Source organism: Chiloscyllium plagiosum, unplaced genomic scaffold (assembly GCF_037043375.1).
Source record: "Chiloscyllium plagiosum isolate Xiang-an unplaced genomic scaffold, Cpla_swu_hap1 HiC_scaffold_26, whole genome shotgun sequence".
NCBI classification, from domain to species: Eukaryota; Metazoa; Chordata; class Chondrichthyes; order Orectolobiformes; family Hemiscylliidae; genus Chiloscyllium; species Chiloscyllium plagiosum.
Window position 1 is genome coordinate 6,436,499 of NW_028270164.1, and position 19,251 is coordinate 6,455,749.

The 19,251-nt window shown below is 52.4% G+C and overlaps 1 protein-coding gene across 1 annotated transcript in view; it reads left to right on the top strand.

The window, feature by feature from the left end:
• Window positions 1-14,574: 14,574 nt before the first annotated feature.
• ddx20 (DEAD (Asp-Glu-Ala-Asp) box polypeptide 20) overlaps window positions 14,575-19,251 on the top strand; it is a 39,497-nt gene continuing 34,820 nt past the window's right edge. Inside the window, exon 1 of the mRNA XM_043716373.2 lies at window positions 14,575-14,832. Within this exon, the coding sequence (XP_043572308.2) occupies window positions 14,631-14,832 (202 nt within the window). The 5' untranslated portion in view covers window positions 14,575-14,630. The remainder of the gene's footprint in view (window positions 14,833-19,251) is intronic.

Here is a 19,251-nt window from a genome sequence, read left to right on the forward strand (position 1 = left end):
TTCCCTTCTTGCTGTGCCATAGAATTTACCCAATGTGAACAGGATTCCTTCCATAGCTTGCTGTATACTTGTACAATCGCTCCTCAGTTATTGCTGGTTGTTTGTTAGGTGCTAGTACAGTGTCGCTAGGAGTAACAGAATTACTCTGAACTGTTAGACTTTCTGAAATATTAAGGATTTCAGAAACAAGGCGGGTAGATGGAATTGAACATAAAAACACAGAAAATAGGAGTAGGAGCAAGCCATTTGGCCCTTCAAGTCTGCTTCCTTATGATCATGGCAGATCATCCAGCTCAACAGCCTGATTCTGTTTTGACCCAATATCGTTTGATCCCTTTACCCCAAGTGTCTTCTTGAAATCATGCAATGTTTTGCCTTTGACTACTTTAAGACAAAGATCAGTCAGGATCGAGATGAATGGTGGATTAATCTCAAGGGGCTGAATGGCCTCCTGTTGTTTGTCTGTCTCATTGTGTACACGGACAATCTCGTTAGGAGTTAAAGGATAATATATTCCATACTCTACAATGAAAGAGCATTATCAGGAGTACTGGGGTGATATAGTCATTATTTTGTTTCAAACCATTCTTGAAATTTGCAAGGGGACTGTACAGTGCACATTTCATTTCACAGTGAATGGAGCATTAATTTTTGACAACTGCTGTCAGTGTAACTGAATGTATTTTAATAATGAATGAGTCTTGTTAGCAGCATGACTCCTTATCATAAGCTCTTCACAATTGGCTCCTTGTATGCATAAGACTGAACCACAGCATCCCCCACAAACTGTAATTCATTAGTATGAGTATAACCTGTATCTCCTTGCTTTGAGCTGCAACAGGAATAAGGCCATATCACTCCTGTCTCTGAGCTCCAAGGATCTGGACAACATCCAGGCCTGCCCTTGACCAACAAGAGAGTCAAAGACTATTGATGGCTGGTAGAAAATGTTGAGCTGAGGCCACAATTAGATCAGCCCTGGTCTTATTGAATGGCAGAAAGGACTCGAGGGGCTGAATGGCCTACTTCTGTTTCCGTTTCACATGTTGAAGTGTAGGTTCATAGAGATGGCAAGTAATATTTATGCCACACAAATGTGAGATGATGATCATCATGAACAAGGGAGAATCTAAGCTCCCCCCAGACACTCAGTGCTATTATCCTTGCTGAATTTTCCCCTGCCCCTCCTCTCTGCCCCACGACCACCTTTAATATCCTAGGGAATATGGTGTCACCAATGAAGAAAGAAGAGCCACATAAATGTTATGGTAATTAGAAAAGGTCAGAGAGTGAGTATTCCGTGGCATGCAGTTCAGAATGTGCTTCCCGGAACCTCTCGAAAAGCCATAAGCCAGGAGCATGATGTGATACTCTCCTGTTGCCTGGTTAGCTGCAGCAATTGACATTCAGTTACATTACCATCACTGAATCCCCATCAATCAAATATCCCAGGAGTTACCATTGACCAGAAACTAAACTGGACCAGCCTTTTAAATGGGCGAAAGTTGCAGATTAGTGTCAAGATTAGAGTGGGGCTGGAAAAGCACAGCAGGTCAGGCAGCATCTGAGGAGCAGGAAAATCAACGTTTTGGGCAAAAGCCCTTCATCAGGAATGATACCCCATTCCTGATGAAGTGCTTTTGCCCGAAATGTCGATTTTCCTGCTTCTCGGATGCTGCCTGACCTGCTGTGCTTTTCCAGCACCACTCTAACCAAGCCTTTTAAATACCAGGACACTGAGAGCTGGTCAGAGGCTAGGATTTCTGTGACTCCCTAAAGCTTGTCCATCATCTACAAGACACCAATCATGAGTGTGATGGAATACCCCACTTTCCTGGATGAATGTAGCTCCAACAGTACCCAAGAAGCTCCACACCATCCAAGACAAAGCAGCCCACTTGGTCGTTAACTTCACCATCTTCACAGGGATAGGTAATGACCGATTGGTATTATCGCTAGACTATTAATCCAGAAACTCACCGAATGTTCAAACCCTGCCATGGCAGATGGTGGAGTTTGAATTGAATAAGAATCCAGAATTAAAGATCTGATGATGACCATGACATTGTTTTCGATTGTCTGAAAATCTCATTTGGCTCACTAATTCCTTTAGGGAAAGAAATCTGCCATCCTTACCTGGTCTGGTCTACATGTGATTCCAGACCCATAGCAGTGTGGTTGACTCTTAACAGCTCTCTTGGCAACAAATGCTGGCTTAGCCTGAGATGCCCACAATCCATGAACAAATTAAAAAAATTCACACCCTCCACGACATGAGCAGCAGCAGGTACCATCTACTGCATTATACATGGTGCCCTGTCACAGCTGAAGCACCTGATTGAAACCAAATATCACCACCATCCAGGAAGAGAAGATGCTTCCTTCTTCTCCTCAAGTCCTTGTGAGCGAGGATGACTTGCTTCCAATGTGAACATGAGTTCTCAGGTGGAAGAATCCAATGCATGTCCCACAGTGTCTGACTCACAAGGAGGAGGAGATGGTCGAGGATAGAACATAGAACAGTACTGCACAGTACAGGCCCTTTGGCCCTCAATGTTGTGCCGGTCTTTAATCCTACTCTAAGATCAGACTATCCTGCATACCCTTCATTGTACTAACTTCCATGTGCCTATCCAGGAGTCACTTAAATGTCCGTACCTGACTCTACTACCACTGTTGGCAGTGCATTTCACACACCCACCACTCTCTGAGTAAAGAACCTACCTCTGACATCTCTCCTAAACCTTCCTCCCATCACCTTAAAATTATGCCTCCTTGTGATAGACATTTCTGCCATGGGAAAGAGTCTCTGGCTATTCCCTCTATCTATGCCTCTCAACAAGGATATGGGAGGATATGGTGCCTGGGTTACCACGCAGCCCTTGCTCTGTTGACTCTTGAGTTCGGCTTGTTATTGGCGATGGGGTGTGTAGATCCTTCCCAGCTGCTTCAAGCAGTCTTCGGCCAGGATCTCTCAGACATTGAATGGGAATGTCACACCTTTCCAAGGAGGTTTTAAGGATGTCCTTGAAGCATCTCCTCTGCCCTCCTGTGTTTTGCTTGCCATGTCGAAGGTTCGAGTGAAGCACTTGGTTTGGGAATCTTGTGTCAGGTGAGCAGACAGCATGACCTCCCAGCAAAGCTGATTGCAAATGGTCAATCCTTCATTGCCTGGAATGTGGGCCATTGGTAGGTAGATGACTGGTAGGAGAGGTGTGAGGTGATACACTCTGGTGCAAAGAATGTGGAGAGACGGTGTAAACTAAAAGGTCCTATTCTAAAGGGTATGCAGCAGCAGGGAGACCTGTGTATGTAATCATTAAAGATGGCAGGATGGGTAGAAAGAGCTTTGAATAGAGAATCGGTATTCTAGCCTTCATTAGCGTGGACTCCCAGCCTTAAGGAAGCCTGGTGTGCACTGTTTGCTTTAGAACATTAGGACTATAATGCTGAACTTTTACCTTTAGTTTTTAAATTTATACCTAAGATTTTGTACCTAAGTATCTTTGTACCTAAAATGGTGCTGGAAATGATGACTTGCTACACTTTTCCCTGTACTTATGTATGCCTGAACTTGAGTCGCGTAACAACAAACCTAATTCTAATTCTGATTCTGATTCTAATTCTAATTCTAATTCAAATAATGCCATAAAGTACAAGGTTGGGCTTATGCTGCACCTATTTAGGACACTGGACAGACCTTTAGCTGGAGTATTGTCCACAGTCTGGGCACCTCTCTATAGGAAGAATGTGAATGATTTGGAGAGAATGCAGAAAGGATTAATAAGAATTCTTCCAGAGATGAGGAACACCACTAATGCGGATAGTTTGGAGAGGTCAGCACTGCTCTCCTTGGAAAGAAGGAGTCTAAGAGGAGATCTCATAGAGGTTTACAACACGAATGAGCTGGATAGAGTAGATAGGGAGAAACTGCTCTGATTTGAAAAAAGAATTGAGCAGAAGTGAGTGTAGATTTATAATAATTTGCAAAAGAAGTAAATGTGATGAAAGAAAAACTTTTTGACTCAGTGAGTAGTTGGTGTGGAATGTACTGCCTGGAAATGTGGTGGAAGCAAGTTCAAATGAAGCATTGTAATGTTATTTGAATAAAAATAATACACAAGGGTATGGGTAAAAAGCAAGGGAATGGCATTAACTAATGATACTGATTTGAAGAGTCGGTGCAGACAAAATGGGCTGAATGACCTCTTCCTATGTCAAAACACTTCTGTGATTCTTCTGAGATTCTGTGAAGTCTGTTCTGAACTTATCGTCACTGAAATAACTTCGCAGGTCACTCTTTATTCACACAGGGAGAGTCCTTGACACTGACCCAGCTCCCTCAGAGCCAGCTCTCAGAGTGAACAGAACCTCTCACACTCCTGTTTATCGTTTTCTGCCAGCTCTCAGAGTGAACAAAACCTCCTACACTCCTGTTTTTTTAAACCCCCACATTACTGCCTAATTGCGGTAGTGCTTATTTTTTTCCCCAGCCCCCATGTTATGTGTGTGTGCAGGTGTGGACACTCCTGTTTATATCTGTCAGCCAGGGCTCCCTGATTGGACCAGATTAACAGCCCCAATCAGGGAACTTCTATCCTACGAGGTGCACCTGGCTGATCTCATTACAATCACTGACGTTACCAGTTACATTGATCATTCTATTTTAAATAAAGGTGCAATACGATTCATTCAAACAATGACAAGATCACATTCTCTCAAAAATGACAAAGGAAATTTATTAACATCCACAATTATTACTCTGCAGGGCCCTGTTTTGTGTATGTCATATGACCTTAATAGATGCCATCTTCTGGTCAATTCATGCTTTGCAGGAAAATATACTGTTTATACATCTTATAGCTCTGGTACACTTACCTCATTGACGAATATGTCAACACCTAAATTCCATTGCTCACCTTCTACTCCACAGTGAGATTTTGGATACATTACTTCTGGCAGGTCCCTGATGGTAATCATTCTCTCTGCACACATCAGGTTAGCGAAGGAAAATCAAATCTGTGTCGTTACTGAAAGGAAATATTAACAGCTGTCAACAATGCTTGTTAAATATAATAACTCAGGAAGCCAGATTGGAAAGGAACATTGTTTATTGTTGAGCACCAAAATAGAACCACTACTCATGGCATTCATAGGCTAGTCCCAGCCTGGGAAAGATTGCTGTACACCCCCATCCCTGGGTCGACTTTATTTTCTTTTCTAATCAACCTGTTCAGGATGTTATGAAATAACAGTGGAGCAGGTGGGACTTGAACCCTGGGTTTCTTGGCTTAGACAATGGGACACTACCACTGTGCCACAAGGGTCCACCTGAGTCTGCTTTGTAACATTTTAAGAACATTCTTATTTAACCTATTTTTCCCTTAATCAACATGTTCAAAGATCTGATTCTACAGCTCTTGAGCAGCTGGGATGTGAACCCAGGCCTCTCAGTCCACAGGTAGGGACACTACCATGAAGTCATAGGAGCCCACCTCAGTCTGCTTTGTAGGTGATGAGTTCTAGCTAGACAGGCCATCATCCATTAGCAAAGGAACTCATGCTCAACAAGTTTTGCAGGGAGATTAATTAGTGATTTCCTCAGTGCCTTGTAGGGGTGACTATGTTAATTAATTAGTGATTTCCTCAGTGCCTTGTAGGGGTGATCAAGTTAAGTATAACTATATAGAAGAGATACAAGGTGACGATATTTTTGGTGTTGTATTTCCATGTTTGGATGGAGCGAAGCTTGTAGGGATTCCCCTCCCTTGTCCTTCCAGATGGTAGAGGTCATAGAAACATAGAAAATAAGGGCCAGAGATTTCTTTTTATTCTTCCAGGGGATGAGGGTGTCGCTGGCTCGGCCAGAATTTATTGCCCGTCCTCAATTGCCCAAAAGGCAGTTTGAGTCAACCACATTACTATTGGTTTGGAGTCACATGTAGGCCAGACCAGGTAAGGATAGCACTTTATTTCCCTAAAGGATATTAGTGAACCAGGTGGGTTGTTACACCAATGAATTCATGGTCATTGCTGGACTCCTAATTCCACATATTCATTGAATGCAAATTCCCCTCTCTGCGATGGCAGGATTTGAACCTAGGCCTCCAGAACATTACCTGGATCTCTGGATTAACAGTCTGGCAACAATACCACTGGACCATTGCCTCCCCTGTAGGCCATTTGGCCCTTTGAACCTACTCTACCATTCAGTATGGTCCCGGCTGGTCATCCAGCTCAGCTCTCTGTTCCTGCTTTCTCCCCATACCTTTTTAGTCCTAAGAGCTACATGTAACTTCTTCTTGAAACCATTCAATGCTTTGGCTGCAACCGCCTTCGGTGGCAGAGAATTCCACAGGCTCCCCACTCTCTGGGTGAAGGCATTTCTCCACCTCTCACTCTTAAATGGCTCACCCCATGTCCTGAGACTATGATCATCAGGTTCTGGATTGTGGGGTTGGAAAGTGCAGGTGGAATAGCCTGAGCAAGAGACGGCATCTCTGGGAGCTTGCTGTACTCAGGTATCTGTTCCAATGTTCCCTGCGCAGTCACTATTATTAGAGTAAAGGCGATTATCACATTACTCCACAGTTAGCGAAGATTGTATTTTGGTAACGTTACTGAATTAGACAATCCAAAGAGCAAAATTAATCATTTATTTAGGGATAAAGGTGTAAACCGCTGAAAATAAGCAGCAGGATTGCCAGCATTCGTGGAGAAAGTAACCAAGTTAGTGGTTCAAATTGATGATGAAGTTTGATCTGTATCCAATTTGAATGTGAGTTTAAATCACATCATATCGCGACAGTAAGACCCTGAGAAATACTGAGGATTAGAGAGACCTTGGTTTGCACATACACCAACCCATTAAGGTATCAGGATATGTGGATAAAGTGGTTAAGAAGGCATAAGGGGGTCTTGTATTTATTAGCTGTGGCATAGAGTTCAAAAGCAGGGAGGCTATGTATAAAATGTTGGTTAGGCCACACTTAGAGTACTGTGTACAGAGAATACTGCAACCCCGAACTCCCCAAAGCCCGTCCAGCATCAACAAGGCACATTTCAGGAGGGTGATGGAATACTTCCCACTTACCTGGATGGGTGCAGCTCCAGCAACATTCAAGAAGCTTGACATCATCCAGGACAAAGCAACCCCTGTTTAATTGGCACCACTTCCACAAGTATCCACTTCCTCCATCACCGACATTCAGTCGCAGCAGAGTGTACTATCTACAAGATACACTGCAGAAACCTTAGACAGTTCCTTTGACTGCATTTTCCAAACCCATGACCACTTCCATCTAAAGAACAAGGGCAGCAGATACACGGGAACACCACCCCCTGCAATTTTGCCACCAAGCCACTCACCCTACTGACTTGGAAATACGTCACTGTCGCTGGGTCAAAATCCTGGAACTCTCTCCCAAATGGCTTGGTGGATCTCCATGTGGACTGCAGTGGTTCAAGAAGACAACTCACCACCACATTCACAAATAGGGTTGGGTAATAAATTCTGAACCAGCCAGTGATGTCCATGTTCCACAATTGAATAGAAAAATGTTCTGCAATCCCCGTTACAGGAGGGAAGTGATAGCATTGGATAGCGTACAGAGGAGATTTGCCAGGATTTTGTCTAGACTGGAGAGTTTCCGTTATGGACGGTGATTGAACAGATTGGGTTGTTTATCTTAGAACAGAGGAGATTGAAAAGAGCCATGATTGTGATGCATAAAATTATGAGGGTCTTGGATAGGGTAGGCAGGAACAAACCTTTCTCCTTGATGTTGGGGTCCATGTCCAGGAAACATAGCTTTAAGGTAGGGGGAGGAAAGTTGAGAGGAGATGTGAGGAAAACGTTTTCACCCAGAGGATAGTGGGAATCTGGAACTCACTGCCTGTAAGGGTGGGAGAGCCCAAGACTGTCATCACATTGAAAAAATATTTAGGTGTTCAATTGTGATGGCAAGACAATCAAGGCTATGGACCAAGGGTTGGAAAATGGGATTAGAGTAGTTTAGGGCTTGTTTTTGACTGGTTTGGGCATGATGAGTCAAAGGGTCTTTTCCTGTGTTGATAATCTCTATGACTCCATGTCCTGAGTGGACATACCTTTTCCCTAACTATCTCTTGCTCCTAATATACTGTAAAATTCTCGCATTACAACCGTGACTACACCTCATCTGTATTTCAGTGGCTCAGAAATCATTTGGAATATTCAATGTTCCTGAAAGGTACTGATTTAACGATAATTTGTTCTTAACTTTCTCGGTTTTTAAGGGTTAATTTTTTTGCTAGAGCAATACATGAATGAGGTCTGCCCTCAAGGATTGGGCTGCATTAACCTACATTTCTGTTTACATTGTGACATACATACATTTTAAAGAAAAGCACTCTGAAACTGATTGTGCATGAGTTGAAAAGCAATTTCAGAATTCCAGTGAGAGGTTTTGCTGTCCTTTACATCTGCTTTTTTGACATTTATTATGAAGTGCCTTCTCTCCTGGTTGCTTTTTTGCTTGTTATAGTGGAACTGAAGTGGTTGGGCTGAAATACTGTTCAGCGATCCTGTGTGAAGAGTGTGTATCCAAGTGTAAGGCTTTCCTCAACCTCAGAATTAACCCAGAAATTAAAGATTAAACACCTGGAAACAATCCATGAGTGAAATATAGTGGCACTTTTTTGTTTCAATTTCCTTTGAACACTTCTGTTTAATAGCTTTAAAAATCATACAATAGAGTCATTGTGTTGTACAATGTAAACAAGGCTCTTTGGCCCATTGTCTGTACTGACCCTGATAAAGAACTACCCAGTTAGTTCCACCTTCCTGCTCTTTTCTCCAATATTGATATTGATTTTCCATCATGAAGGGCCTAGATACAGATGTATAGCACAGAAAAAAGCCCTTTGGCTGATCAAGTCTGCACCAGTCAGAAACAACCCCCTAACTGTTCTAATCCCATTTCCCAGCACATAGGTATATCCTAAGTGCACATTCAAATACTTCTTCAATGTGATGTATTTCTGCCTCTACCTCCCTTACAGACAGTGAGTTCCAGATTCCTACCACCCTTTGGATGAAAAGGTTTTTCTTCAGATCTCCTCTAAACCTTCCTTCCCTTACCTTCAACCTTAACTTTGCCCCTCATAACCTTGTACTTCTCAATCATGATCCCCCTAAGTCTCCTGTGCTCGAAGGACAACAATCCAATCTCTCTTCATCACTGAAACTCACCAGCCCAGACAACATCCTGGTACATCTCCTCTGCAGGACGAAAGTGAGGATTGCAGATGTGGAGATTAGAGTCAAAAGTGTGGTGCTGGAAAAGCACAGCAGGTTAGGCAGCATCTGAGGAATGGGAAAATTGACATTTCAGGCAAAAGCCCTTCATCATGTGAAACGTCGATTTTCCTGCTTCTCGGATGCTGCCTGACCTGCTGTGCTTTTCCAGCACAAATCTTTGCACCCTCTCCAGTGCAGTCACATCCTCCCATAATATGAATTCCAGAACTGCACACATTACTGGAATACTTTATATAATTTCAGCGTAACTTGTTCTTAGACCCTATGCCTTGACTTCTAAAGGCAAGTATCCCATCTGCCATCTTAACCACATCACAACATTGGCCATTAACATAGAAATATAGAGATTAGGAGCAGAAGTAGGCCATTCAGCCCTTTGAAACTGCTCCACCATTCAATATGATCATGTCTGGTGCTGTATCTCAATGCTATATTCCTGCTTACTCTCTGTACACTTTGATGCTTTTAATATCTGAAAATGTATCAATCTCTGTTAAGGTTATCGAAGTTGGAAACAATAAATATGTCAAGGGGTACAGGACGGATCATTGTCATGTTTTTCCCAGCCTCACAATATCCAAAAGTGTCTTCCTGCTTGTATAAATGGAGTCACAGCTTCAGTGAATAGAAACAAAGCAGCTAACATCTGCATGACAAGCTCCTCCCGTGGTCCAGTGGGCTGAACTCTTACCACTGACTTGGGAGATAGTGAATTTAAGCCTCATTCCAGTGGGTTCAGCCTGTAATCCAGGCCGACCCTTTACCACACGGTCCAAGTGGCGACGCTGACAGAGAGATGTGTGAGCAAATTTATATAATGTCATTCTAATCTCAGGAAACCTGTTACAGAATTTACTGTCAACAACAGCAATATATTGACCTCAGCGTGATATATATACCACAGTGTGGTATATTGACCTGGACATTGTGGAAACTTCCAAACTGCTCCTTAGAACAGCAACCATTAGACTGGGGAAGCAATGACCCAGTGGTGTTATCGCTAGACTATTAATCCAGAAACTCAGCTAGTGTCTGGGGTTCTGGGTTCAAATCCTGGCACGGCAGGTGGTGGAATTTGAATTCAATAATGAATCTGGAATTCAGGGTCCAATGATGACACTGAAACCAGTGTCAGGAAAAATTCATCTGGGCCACTTTAGGGCGGGAAGCTGCCATCCTTACCTGGTCTGGCCTACATGTGACTCCAACCCACAGCAATGTGGTTGACTCTTAACTGCCCTCTGGGCAATTAGGGATGGGCAATAAATGCTGGCCCAGCCAGTGGCACCCTCATCCCATGAATGAATATTAAAAAAAGGATCTTTGACATCTACATCAGTGTCATCAGTAAATAGCTTGCCTGAGAGGCAGCAGCTTCACACTAATGCAGAGCCTCACACCTTTGCTCTCCATATTAGGAGTGGAGTTTGTAACATTTCCAAGGTGACATTTGAAACTCATACAGCTACTGATAGCATCACCACTGTGTGAAAGTTTTACTGGCCTGATCCTGAAAACACAAAAGCGTACATGTGAGATTAGAACTACTCCATCCGATAGCAAAGATGATCCCTTCCATGCACATGATGCAGCATTTACAAAATAAATCCCTGCCACTGAATTCAAATGATTAAAATGCCAACATACTACCACTCATAAATTGGACCAAATCATATTGTATCATACAAAAGCTGTTATGTAATGAATTGCTTGTCAAATAAAATTGTTATTGATTGCACTGTTTACATAATAACAGCCAAGTTTCCAGTTTATTGATGGATTCTTTGTTTAGAGATGAAGTTATTTGAACCAGAAAATTGTACAATAAATCACCCTATTCATGGCCTGATGAATATTGTGGCATCTCAGAGGCTCCCCGTTATTGTACTCAGCACCTATGATTGACCTAAAGCCTATCCTGTAATTCATGTTAAGTTCAAGCACGTGAGAGTTTTGGACAGGATAAACTACCCGGGCATTCTAATGATCTGTAAAGTGTTGTGCTCAGTACCATTTTGATGTTTGAAAACTCTGCTTCTACAAAAAGCACCTTGTTTAGAAAGAGACAACTTACATTTCAATAGCGCCTTTTGATGTCCCAGAACACTTTGTAGCCATTTAAAAACTTTCACAGGATGGTTAGTGTTCAATGAAGGTGTGACAGAAACAGCACCATCTATATCTAAAACTGATGTGTCAATCTACCACAGAGAACTAGATACATGGTAGAATTTCTACAGTGTAGGTAGAGGCCATTCAGTCTGCACTGACCCTCTGAAGAGCATCTCGCCCACCCCTGCAATCTTGCATTTCCCATGGCTAATCCACCCAACCTGCACATCTTTGGACTGTGGGAGGAAACCAGAGCACCCAGAGAAAACTCACGCAGACATGGGGAGAATGTGCGAACTCCACACATTCAGTCAGCCAAGGCTGGAATTGAACCTGGTACCCTGGTGCTATGAGGCAGTAGTGCTAGCCACTGTGCCACCCTACACAGCAAACAGAGGAAAAGATAGGTGGTAAATCTAAACAGGGGGACAGTGAGGTCTGCAGATGCTGGAGATCAGAGTTGAGAGTGTGTTGTCCGAAACATCGATTTTCCTGCTCCTTGGATGCTGCTTGACCTGCTGTGCTTTTCCAGCAACACGCTTTCAAGGTAAATCTAAACAGTCCCACAACCAACGGGTCAGATCTAAGCTCTGCAGGCCTTTCACATTCAGTTATAAATGCTGGTAGTTAATTAAATAAAGAACTCAATGGAGAATGAGGCTTCTCAAATATCTCTATCCTTAATGTTGGGGGAGAACAGCAGATCAGTACAAACGATGAGGCTGAAGCATCTGCATACATTTTCAGCCAGAAGTGCCAAGTGGATAATCCATCCTGGCCTCTATTTGAAGTCCAAAAGCATCTCAGATGTCAATCTTCAACCAATTTGATTCACTCCTTGTAATATTAAGAACCAGCTGAAGGCACTGTAAACTGCAAAGGCGATAGACCCTCACAACATTCCAGTAAAAATATACTTGCACTGTTTGTGTAGCTAAGTGTCTCCAGTACAATTACACATCCACCCAACAATATGGACAATTGACCAAGATTGTAAGATTTGGCAGCAGAAATAGGTCATTCAGCCCATTGAGATCATCGTTGACCTGATAATCCTCAATTCCACTTACTTGCCCATTTGCTATGACCCTTGATTCCCTTCCTGATTAAAAATCTATTTATCTCTGCCTTGAATATGTTTAATAATCCAGCCTTGACAGCACTCAGTGGTCAAGACCAGTGGCTTGCAGGATAACAGGGGGGCAATTACAATCCTTCCAACAAATTTAGCTCAATGTAACATGCTTTTCACCCCAATTTCTCGGCCAAGGTTTGAGTTTCATAGAATCCTTACAGTGTGGAAGCAGGTTGAGGGATGACGTTATATAGGGACATGGATAGGTTGAATAGCCAAGATCATCTTCCTAGGATACGGGAGTTCAAAACTAGAGGGCATAGAATTAAGATAAGAGGGGAAAGATTTAAAAATAATCTGATGGGTAACTTTTTCACACAGAGGGTGGTGTGTGTATGGAATGAGCTGCCAAAGGAAGTGGTGAAGGCTGGTACAATTACAACATTCAAAATGTATCTGGATGGTTATAAGAATAGGAAAGGTTTAGAGGGATATGGGCCAAATGCTGGCAAATGGGGCTAGGTCAGATTGGGTTGTCAGTTGGTGCAGACCTGTTAGACTGAAGGGTCTGTTTCCATGCTGTATGACTCTGTGATTCGCTAAGTATTGTACTTATTGTAATTAATTACAGCCTGAGAACTGATCTCTGTGGCACTCCGCTAGTTACAGGTTGCCATCCTGAAAATCTAAACTTTCTATTTTCTATTCGTTAACCAACCCTCTGCCCATGGTAGTCAGGATGTGGAGCTGCTGGTGTTGGATTGGGGTGGATAAAGAATTCATATGACACCAGGTTATCGTCCAACATTTTTGGGGAGTGGGGGAAGAGGAAAGGGAGGAGTGAGGGTGGTGGTGGAGAGTGATGGTGAAGAGAGAGGGTGAGTAAGAAGGGACTGGGGGATGGTTTAGATGGGGAAATTGTTTTCAGGAATTTAAGAGGATTGAGAAAGGGGAGATGTGAGTGGGGGGAGGTTCAGTTTGTTTTTGAACTTATTGAAGTACTTCAGTCTGTGTTGTGAAGGTGTTCCTTCAGTGCTTTTAGGGTCATGGGTTGTTTGAACACTGATTTAAATCTGCTATGTGCTGGGAAGGGCTTATGTGATCTGCTATTTGATTCCTGAAGAAGGACTCATGCCCGAAACGTCGATTCTCCTGCTCCTTGGATGCTGCCTGACCTGCTGCGCTTTTCCAGCAACACATTTTGAATCTCTGACCTCCAGCATCTGCAAGTCCTCACTTTCTCCGATGTGTTGGGAAGGTGTGACTGTGGAGGAGAGCTTCCCATGCACCACCGGCCTTGTTGTGAAGTTGGACCACTACCAAAGATTCTCTCTGTAGGAGCTTCAAGCAGCCTCACATGTGGCACTTTGTGGAGTGTCTTCTGTCCAAGGCTTCAGCAGGAGGGGCCCAAACCAGGGGGGTGTGGTTAGCACTGAGGGGGTGGAGCAACACCGAAGGGGTGGGGCCAGTATCCATGAGCGGGGCCTGAATCCAAGGGGCGTGGAATATATCCAGGCCGTGGGGTGGGGCTGCACCCAAAGGGGCGGGGCCCGTCCCCAGGGGGCGTGTCTTGATCCCCACCCTGTCTCCACGGGTGGGTTTTGCTTCTGGGGGCGGGGCCTGTCTCCAGGAGGTGTGTCATGATCCCCCGCGGGGCGGGAGCAGTCCGCAGGGGGCATGTGTCCATGGGGCGTGCCTTGGCCCCCCACGGGGCGGGGCCTGTCTCCAGTGGGTGCGTCTCTGCCCCACAGTGGGCGGGATCTGTGTCCATGGGACGTATCACGCCCACCTGGGGCGGAGCCTGTCTTCAGGAGGCGTGTCGTGCACGATTAGGGGCGTGGCCCGTCTTCAGGGGGCGTGTCATGCCCGCCAGGGGCGCGGAGCCTGTTTGGTCATACCCGCCTAGGGGCGGAGCCTGTCTTCAGGAGGCGTGTCTTGCACGCCTAGGGGCGGAGCCTGTCACCAGGAGGCGTGTCATACCCGCCTAGGGGCGGAGCCTGTCACCAGGAGGCGTGTCTTACACGCCTAGGGGCGGGGCCAGTCTCCAGGAGGCGTGTCATGCCCGTCTGGGGGCGGACCTTTCCCTCCTCCCGGTTCCGGGCCCAAAGCCGGGGCCTTGCCTGACACTCTGACGGCAGGAGGATGGCGCTCACAGGCCGCCGCACGGCGCACAGCATCGACCGGCGACCCCGGACCGGGGATGTGCTGCTTGCCCCGGGCGAGCAAGTGGATTTTGCCGCTTTGCTGCTGACGCAGCCCGTTCTGGAGGGACTGAGGGAGGCGGGCTTCGAGAGGCCTTCCCCCATCCAACTGAAGGCCATCCCGCTCGGGCGGTGTGGGCTCGGTGAGAGGAAGAGGAGGGGGCCGAGAGGAAGGGGGCCGGGGGGGGGGTGAGAGGAAGGGGGGCCGGGGGGGGGGTGAGAGGAAGGGGGGCCGGGGGGGGGGGGTGGTGAGAGGAAGTGGGGCCGGGGGGGGGGTGAGAGGAAGGGGGGCCGGGGGGGGGTGAGAGGAAGGGGGGCCGGGGGTGGCGAGAGGAAGGGGGGCCAGGGGGGGTGAGAGGAAGTGGGGCCGGGGGGGGGGGTGGTGAGAGGAAGGGGGGCCGGGGGGGGTGGCGGTGAGAGGAAGTGGGGCCGGGGGGGGGGGTGGTGAGAGGAAGGGGGGCCGGGGGGGGGGGGTGAGAGGAAGGGGGGCGGGGGGTGGTGAGAGGAAGGGGGGCCGGGGGGGGGGGGCGGTGAGAGGAAGGGGGAGGGGGGTGAGAGGAAGGGGGGGCGGGGGGTGGTGAGAGGAAGGGGGGGGTGAGAGGAAGGGGGGGCGGGGGGGGGGGTGAGAGGAAGGAGGGCCGGGGGGGGGTGAGAGGAAGGGGGGGCGGGGGGTGGTGAGAGGAAGGGGGGACGGGAGGGGGGATGAGAGGAAGGGGGGCCGGGGGGGGGGATGAGAGGAAGGGGGGCCGGGGGGGGGGATGAGAGGAAGGGGGCCGGGGGGGTGGGGGGGTGAGAGGAAGGGGGGCCGGGGGGGGGGATGAGAGGAAGGGGGGCCGGGGGGGGGGATGAGAGGAAGGGGGCCGGGGGAGGTGAGAGGAAGTGGGGCCGGGGGGGGGGGGGTGGTGAGAGGAAGTGGGGCCGGGGGGGGGGGGGGTGAGAGGAAGGGGGGCCGGGGGGGGGGGGGAGGGGGGGGGGTGAGAGGAAGGGGGGCCGGGGGGAGGGGGGGGGGTGAGAGGAAGGGGGGCCGGGGGTGGCGAGAGGAAGGGGGGCCAGGGGGGGTGAGAGGAAGTGGGGCCGGGGGGGGGGGTGGTGAGAGGAAGGGGGGCCGGGGGGGGTGGCGGTGAGAGGAAGTGGGGCCGGGGGGGGGGGTGGTGAGAGGAAGGGGGGCCGGGGGGGGGTGGCGGTGAGAGGAAGTGGGGCCGGGGGGGGGGGTGGTGAGAGGAAGGGGGGCCGGGGGGGGGGGGGGTGAGAGGAAGGGGGGCGGGGGGTGGTGAGAGGAAGGGGGGCCGGGGGGGGGGGGTGGTGAGAGGAAGGGGGGGGGGGGTGAGAGGAAGGGGCGGCGGGGGGTGGTGAGAGGAAGGGGGGGGGGGTGAGAGGAAGGGGGGGCGGGGGGTGGTGAGAGGAAGGGGGGACGGGGGGGGGGGTGAGAGGAAGGGGGGCGGGGGGGGTGGTGAGAGGAAGGGGGGCCGGGGGGGGGGCGGTGAGAGGAAGGGGGGGGGGGCGGTGAGAGGAAGGGGGGGCGGGGGGTGGTGAGAGGAAGGGGGGGCGGGGGGTGGTGAGAGGAAGGGGGGGCGGGGGGTGGTGAGAGGAAGGGGGGGGCGGGGGGTGGTGAGAGGAAGGGGGGACGGGGGGGGTGAGAAGAAGGGGGGTGGGGGGGTGAGAGGAAGGGGGGCCGGGGGTGGTGAGAGGTAGGGGGGACGGGGGGGGGGTGAGAAGAAGGGGGGTGGGGGGGTGAGAGGAAGGGGGGCCGGGGGTGGTGAGAGGAAGGGGGGCCGGGGGGGGGGGGTGAGAGGAAGGGTGGCCGGGGTGGGGGGTGGGGTGAGAGGAAGGGGGCCGGGGGGGGGGGGTGGTGAGAGGAAGGGGGGCCGGGGGGGGCGGGGTGAGAGGAAGGGGGACCGGGGGGTGAGAGGAAGGGGGGCCGGAGGGGGGGGGTGGTTAGAGGAAGGGGGGCCGGGGGCCGGGGGGTGGTGAGAGGAAGGGGGGACGGGGGGGGGTGAGAGGAAGGGGGGACGGGGGGGGGGTGAGAGGAAGGGGGGACGGGGGGGGGGTGAGAGGAAGGGGGGACGGGGGGGGGTGAGAAGAAGGGGGGTGGGGGGGTGAGAGGAAGGGGGGCCGGGGGGGGGGGATGAGAGGAAGGGGGGCCGGGGGGGGGGATGAGAGGAAGGGGGCCGGGGGGGGGGGATGAGAGGAAGGGGGGCCGGGGGGGGGGGGTGAGAGGAAGGGGGGGCGGGGGGTGGTGAGAGGAAGGGGGGGGTGAGAGGAAGGGGGGGCGGGGGGTGGTGAGAGGAAGGGGGGACGGGGGGGGGGGTGAGAGGAAGGGGGGGGGTGAGAGGAAGGGGGGCGGGGGGGGTGGTGAGAGGAAGGGGGGCCGGGGGGGGGGGCGGTGAGAGGAAGGGGGGGGGGGGTGAGAGGAAGGGGGGGCGGGGGGTGGTGAGAGGAAGGGGGGGCGGGGGGTGGTGAGAGGAAGGGGGGGCGGGGGGTGGTGAGAGGAAGGGGGGACGGGGGGGGTGAGAAGAAGGGGGGTGGGGGGGTGAGAGGAAGGGGGGCCGGGGGTGGTGAGAGGTAGGGGGGACGGGGGGGGGTGAGAAGAAGGGGGGTGGGGGGGTGAGAGGAAGGGGGGCCGGGGGTGGTGAGAGGAAGGGGGGCCGGGGGGGGGGGGTGAGAGGAAGGGTGGCCGGGGTGGGGGGTGGGGTGAGAGGAAGGGGGCCGGGGGGGGGGGTGGTGAGAGGAAGGGGGGCCGGGGGGGGCGGGGTGAGAGGAAGGGGGACCGGGGGGTGAGAGGAAGGGGGGCCGGAGGGGGGGGGTGGTTAGAGGAAGGGGGGCCGGGGGCCGGGGGGTGGTGAGAGGAAGGGGGGACGGGGGGGGGTGAGAGGAAGGGGGGACGGGGGGGGGTGAGAGGAAGGGGGGACGGGGGGGGGTGAGAGGAAGGGGGGACGGGGGGGGGGGTGAGAAGAAGGGGGGTGGGGGGGTGAGAGGAAGGGGGGCCGGGGGGGGGGATGAGAGGAAGGGGGGCCGGGGGGGGGGATGAGAGGAAGGGGGCCGGGGGGGGGGATGAGAGGAAGGGAGCCGGGGGGGGGTGGGGGGTGAGAGGAAGGGGGGCCGGGGGGGGGGGGTGAGAGGAAGGGGGGCCGGGGGGGGGGGGGTGAGAGGAAGGGGGGCCGGGGGGGGGAGGGGGGGGGGGTGAGAGGGGGGGGGGGGAGGGGGGGGGGGTGAGAGGAATGGGGGCCGGGGGGTGAGAGGGGGGGGGTGGTGAGAGGAAGGGGGGCCGGGGGGGGGGGGGGATGGTGAGAGGAAGGGGGGACGGGGCGGGGGGGTGGGAAGAAGGGGGCCGAGGTGGGTGGGGGGGTGAGAGGAAGGGGGGCCGGGGGGGGGGGGGATGAGAGGAAGGGGGGCCGGGGGGGGGGATGAGAGGAAGGGGGGCCGGGGGGGGTGGGGGGGTGAGAGGAAGGGGGGCCGGGGGGGGCGGGGTGAGAGGAAGGGGGGCCGGGGGGGGGGGGGGGGGGGTGAGAGGAAGGGAGGCCGGGGGGGGGGGGGTGAGAGGAAGGGGGGCCGGGCGGGTGGGTGGGTGAGAGGAAGGGGGGCCGGGTGGGCGGGATGAGATGAAGGGGGCCGGGGGGGTGGGGGGGTGAGAGGAAGGGGGGCCGGGGGGGGGGGATGAGAGGAAGGGGGGCCGGTGGGGGGGTGAGAGGAAGGGGGGACGGGGGTGGGGGGGTGAGAGGAAGGGGGGCCGGGGGGGGGGGGGTGAGAGGAAGGGGGGCCGGTGGGGGTGGGGTGAGAGGAAGGGGGGACGGGGGGGAGGTGAGAGGAAGGGGGGCCGGTGGGGGTGGGGTGAGAGGAAGGGGGGACGGGGGGGAGGTGAGAGGAAGGGGGGACGGGGGGGAGGTGAGAGGAAGGGGGGACGGGGGGGAGGTGAGAGGAAGGGGGGCCGGCGGGGGTTGAGAGGAAGGGGGGCCGGCGGGGGTTGAGAGGAAGGGGGCCGGGGGGGTGGGGGGCTGAGAGGAAGGGGGCCCGTGGGGGGGGGATGAGAGGAGGGGGGGTGGGGGGGTGAGAGGAGGGGGGGTGGGGGGGTGAGAGGAAGGGGGGCCGGGGTGGGGGGGTGAGAGGAAGGGGGGCCGGGGTGGGGGGGTGAGAGGAAGGGGGGCCGGGGTGGGGGGGTGAGAGGAAGGGGGGCCGGGGGGGGGGGGGTGAGAGGAAGGGGGGCCGGGGTGGGGGGGTGAGAGGAAGGGGGGCCGGGGGGGGGGGGTGAGAGGAAGGGGGGACGGGGGGAGAGGTGAGAGGAAGGGGAAACGGGGGGGGGGGTGAGAGGAAGGGGGGACGGGGGGGTGGGTGAGAAGAAGGGGGGACGGGGGGGGGGGTGAGAGGAGGGGGGACGGGGGGGGGGGTGAGAGGAAGGGGGCCGGGGGGGTGGGGGGGTGAGAGGAAGGGGGGCCGGGGGGGTGGGGGGGTGAGAGGAAGGGGGGCCGGCGGGGGTTGAGAGGAAGGGGGGCCGGGGGTGTGGGGGGGGGGGGTGGGGTTAGAGGAAGGGAGGCCGGGGGGGGGGTGAGAGGAAGGGGGCCCGGGGG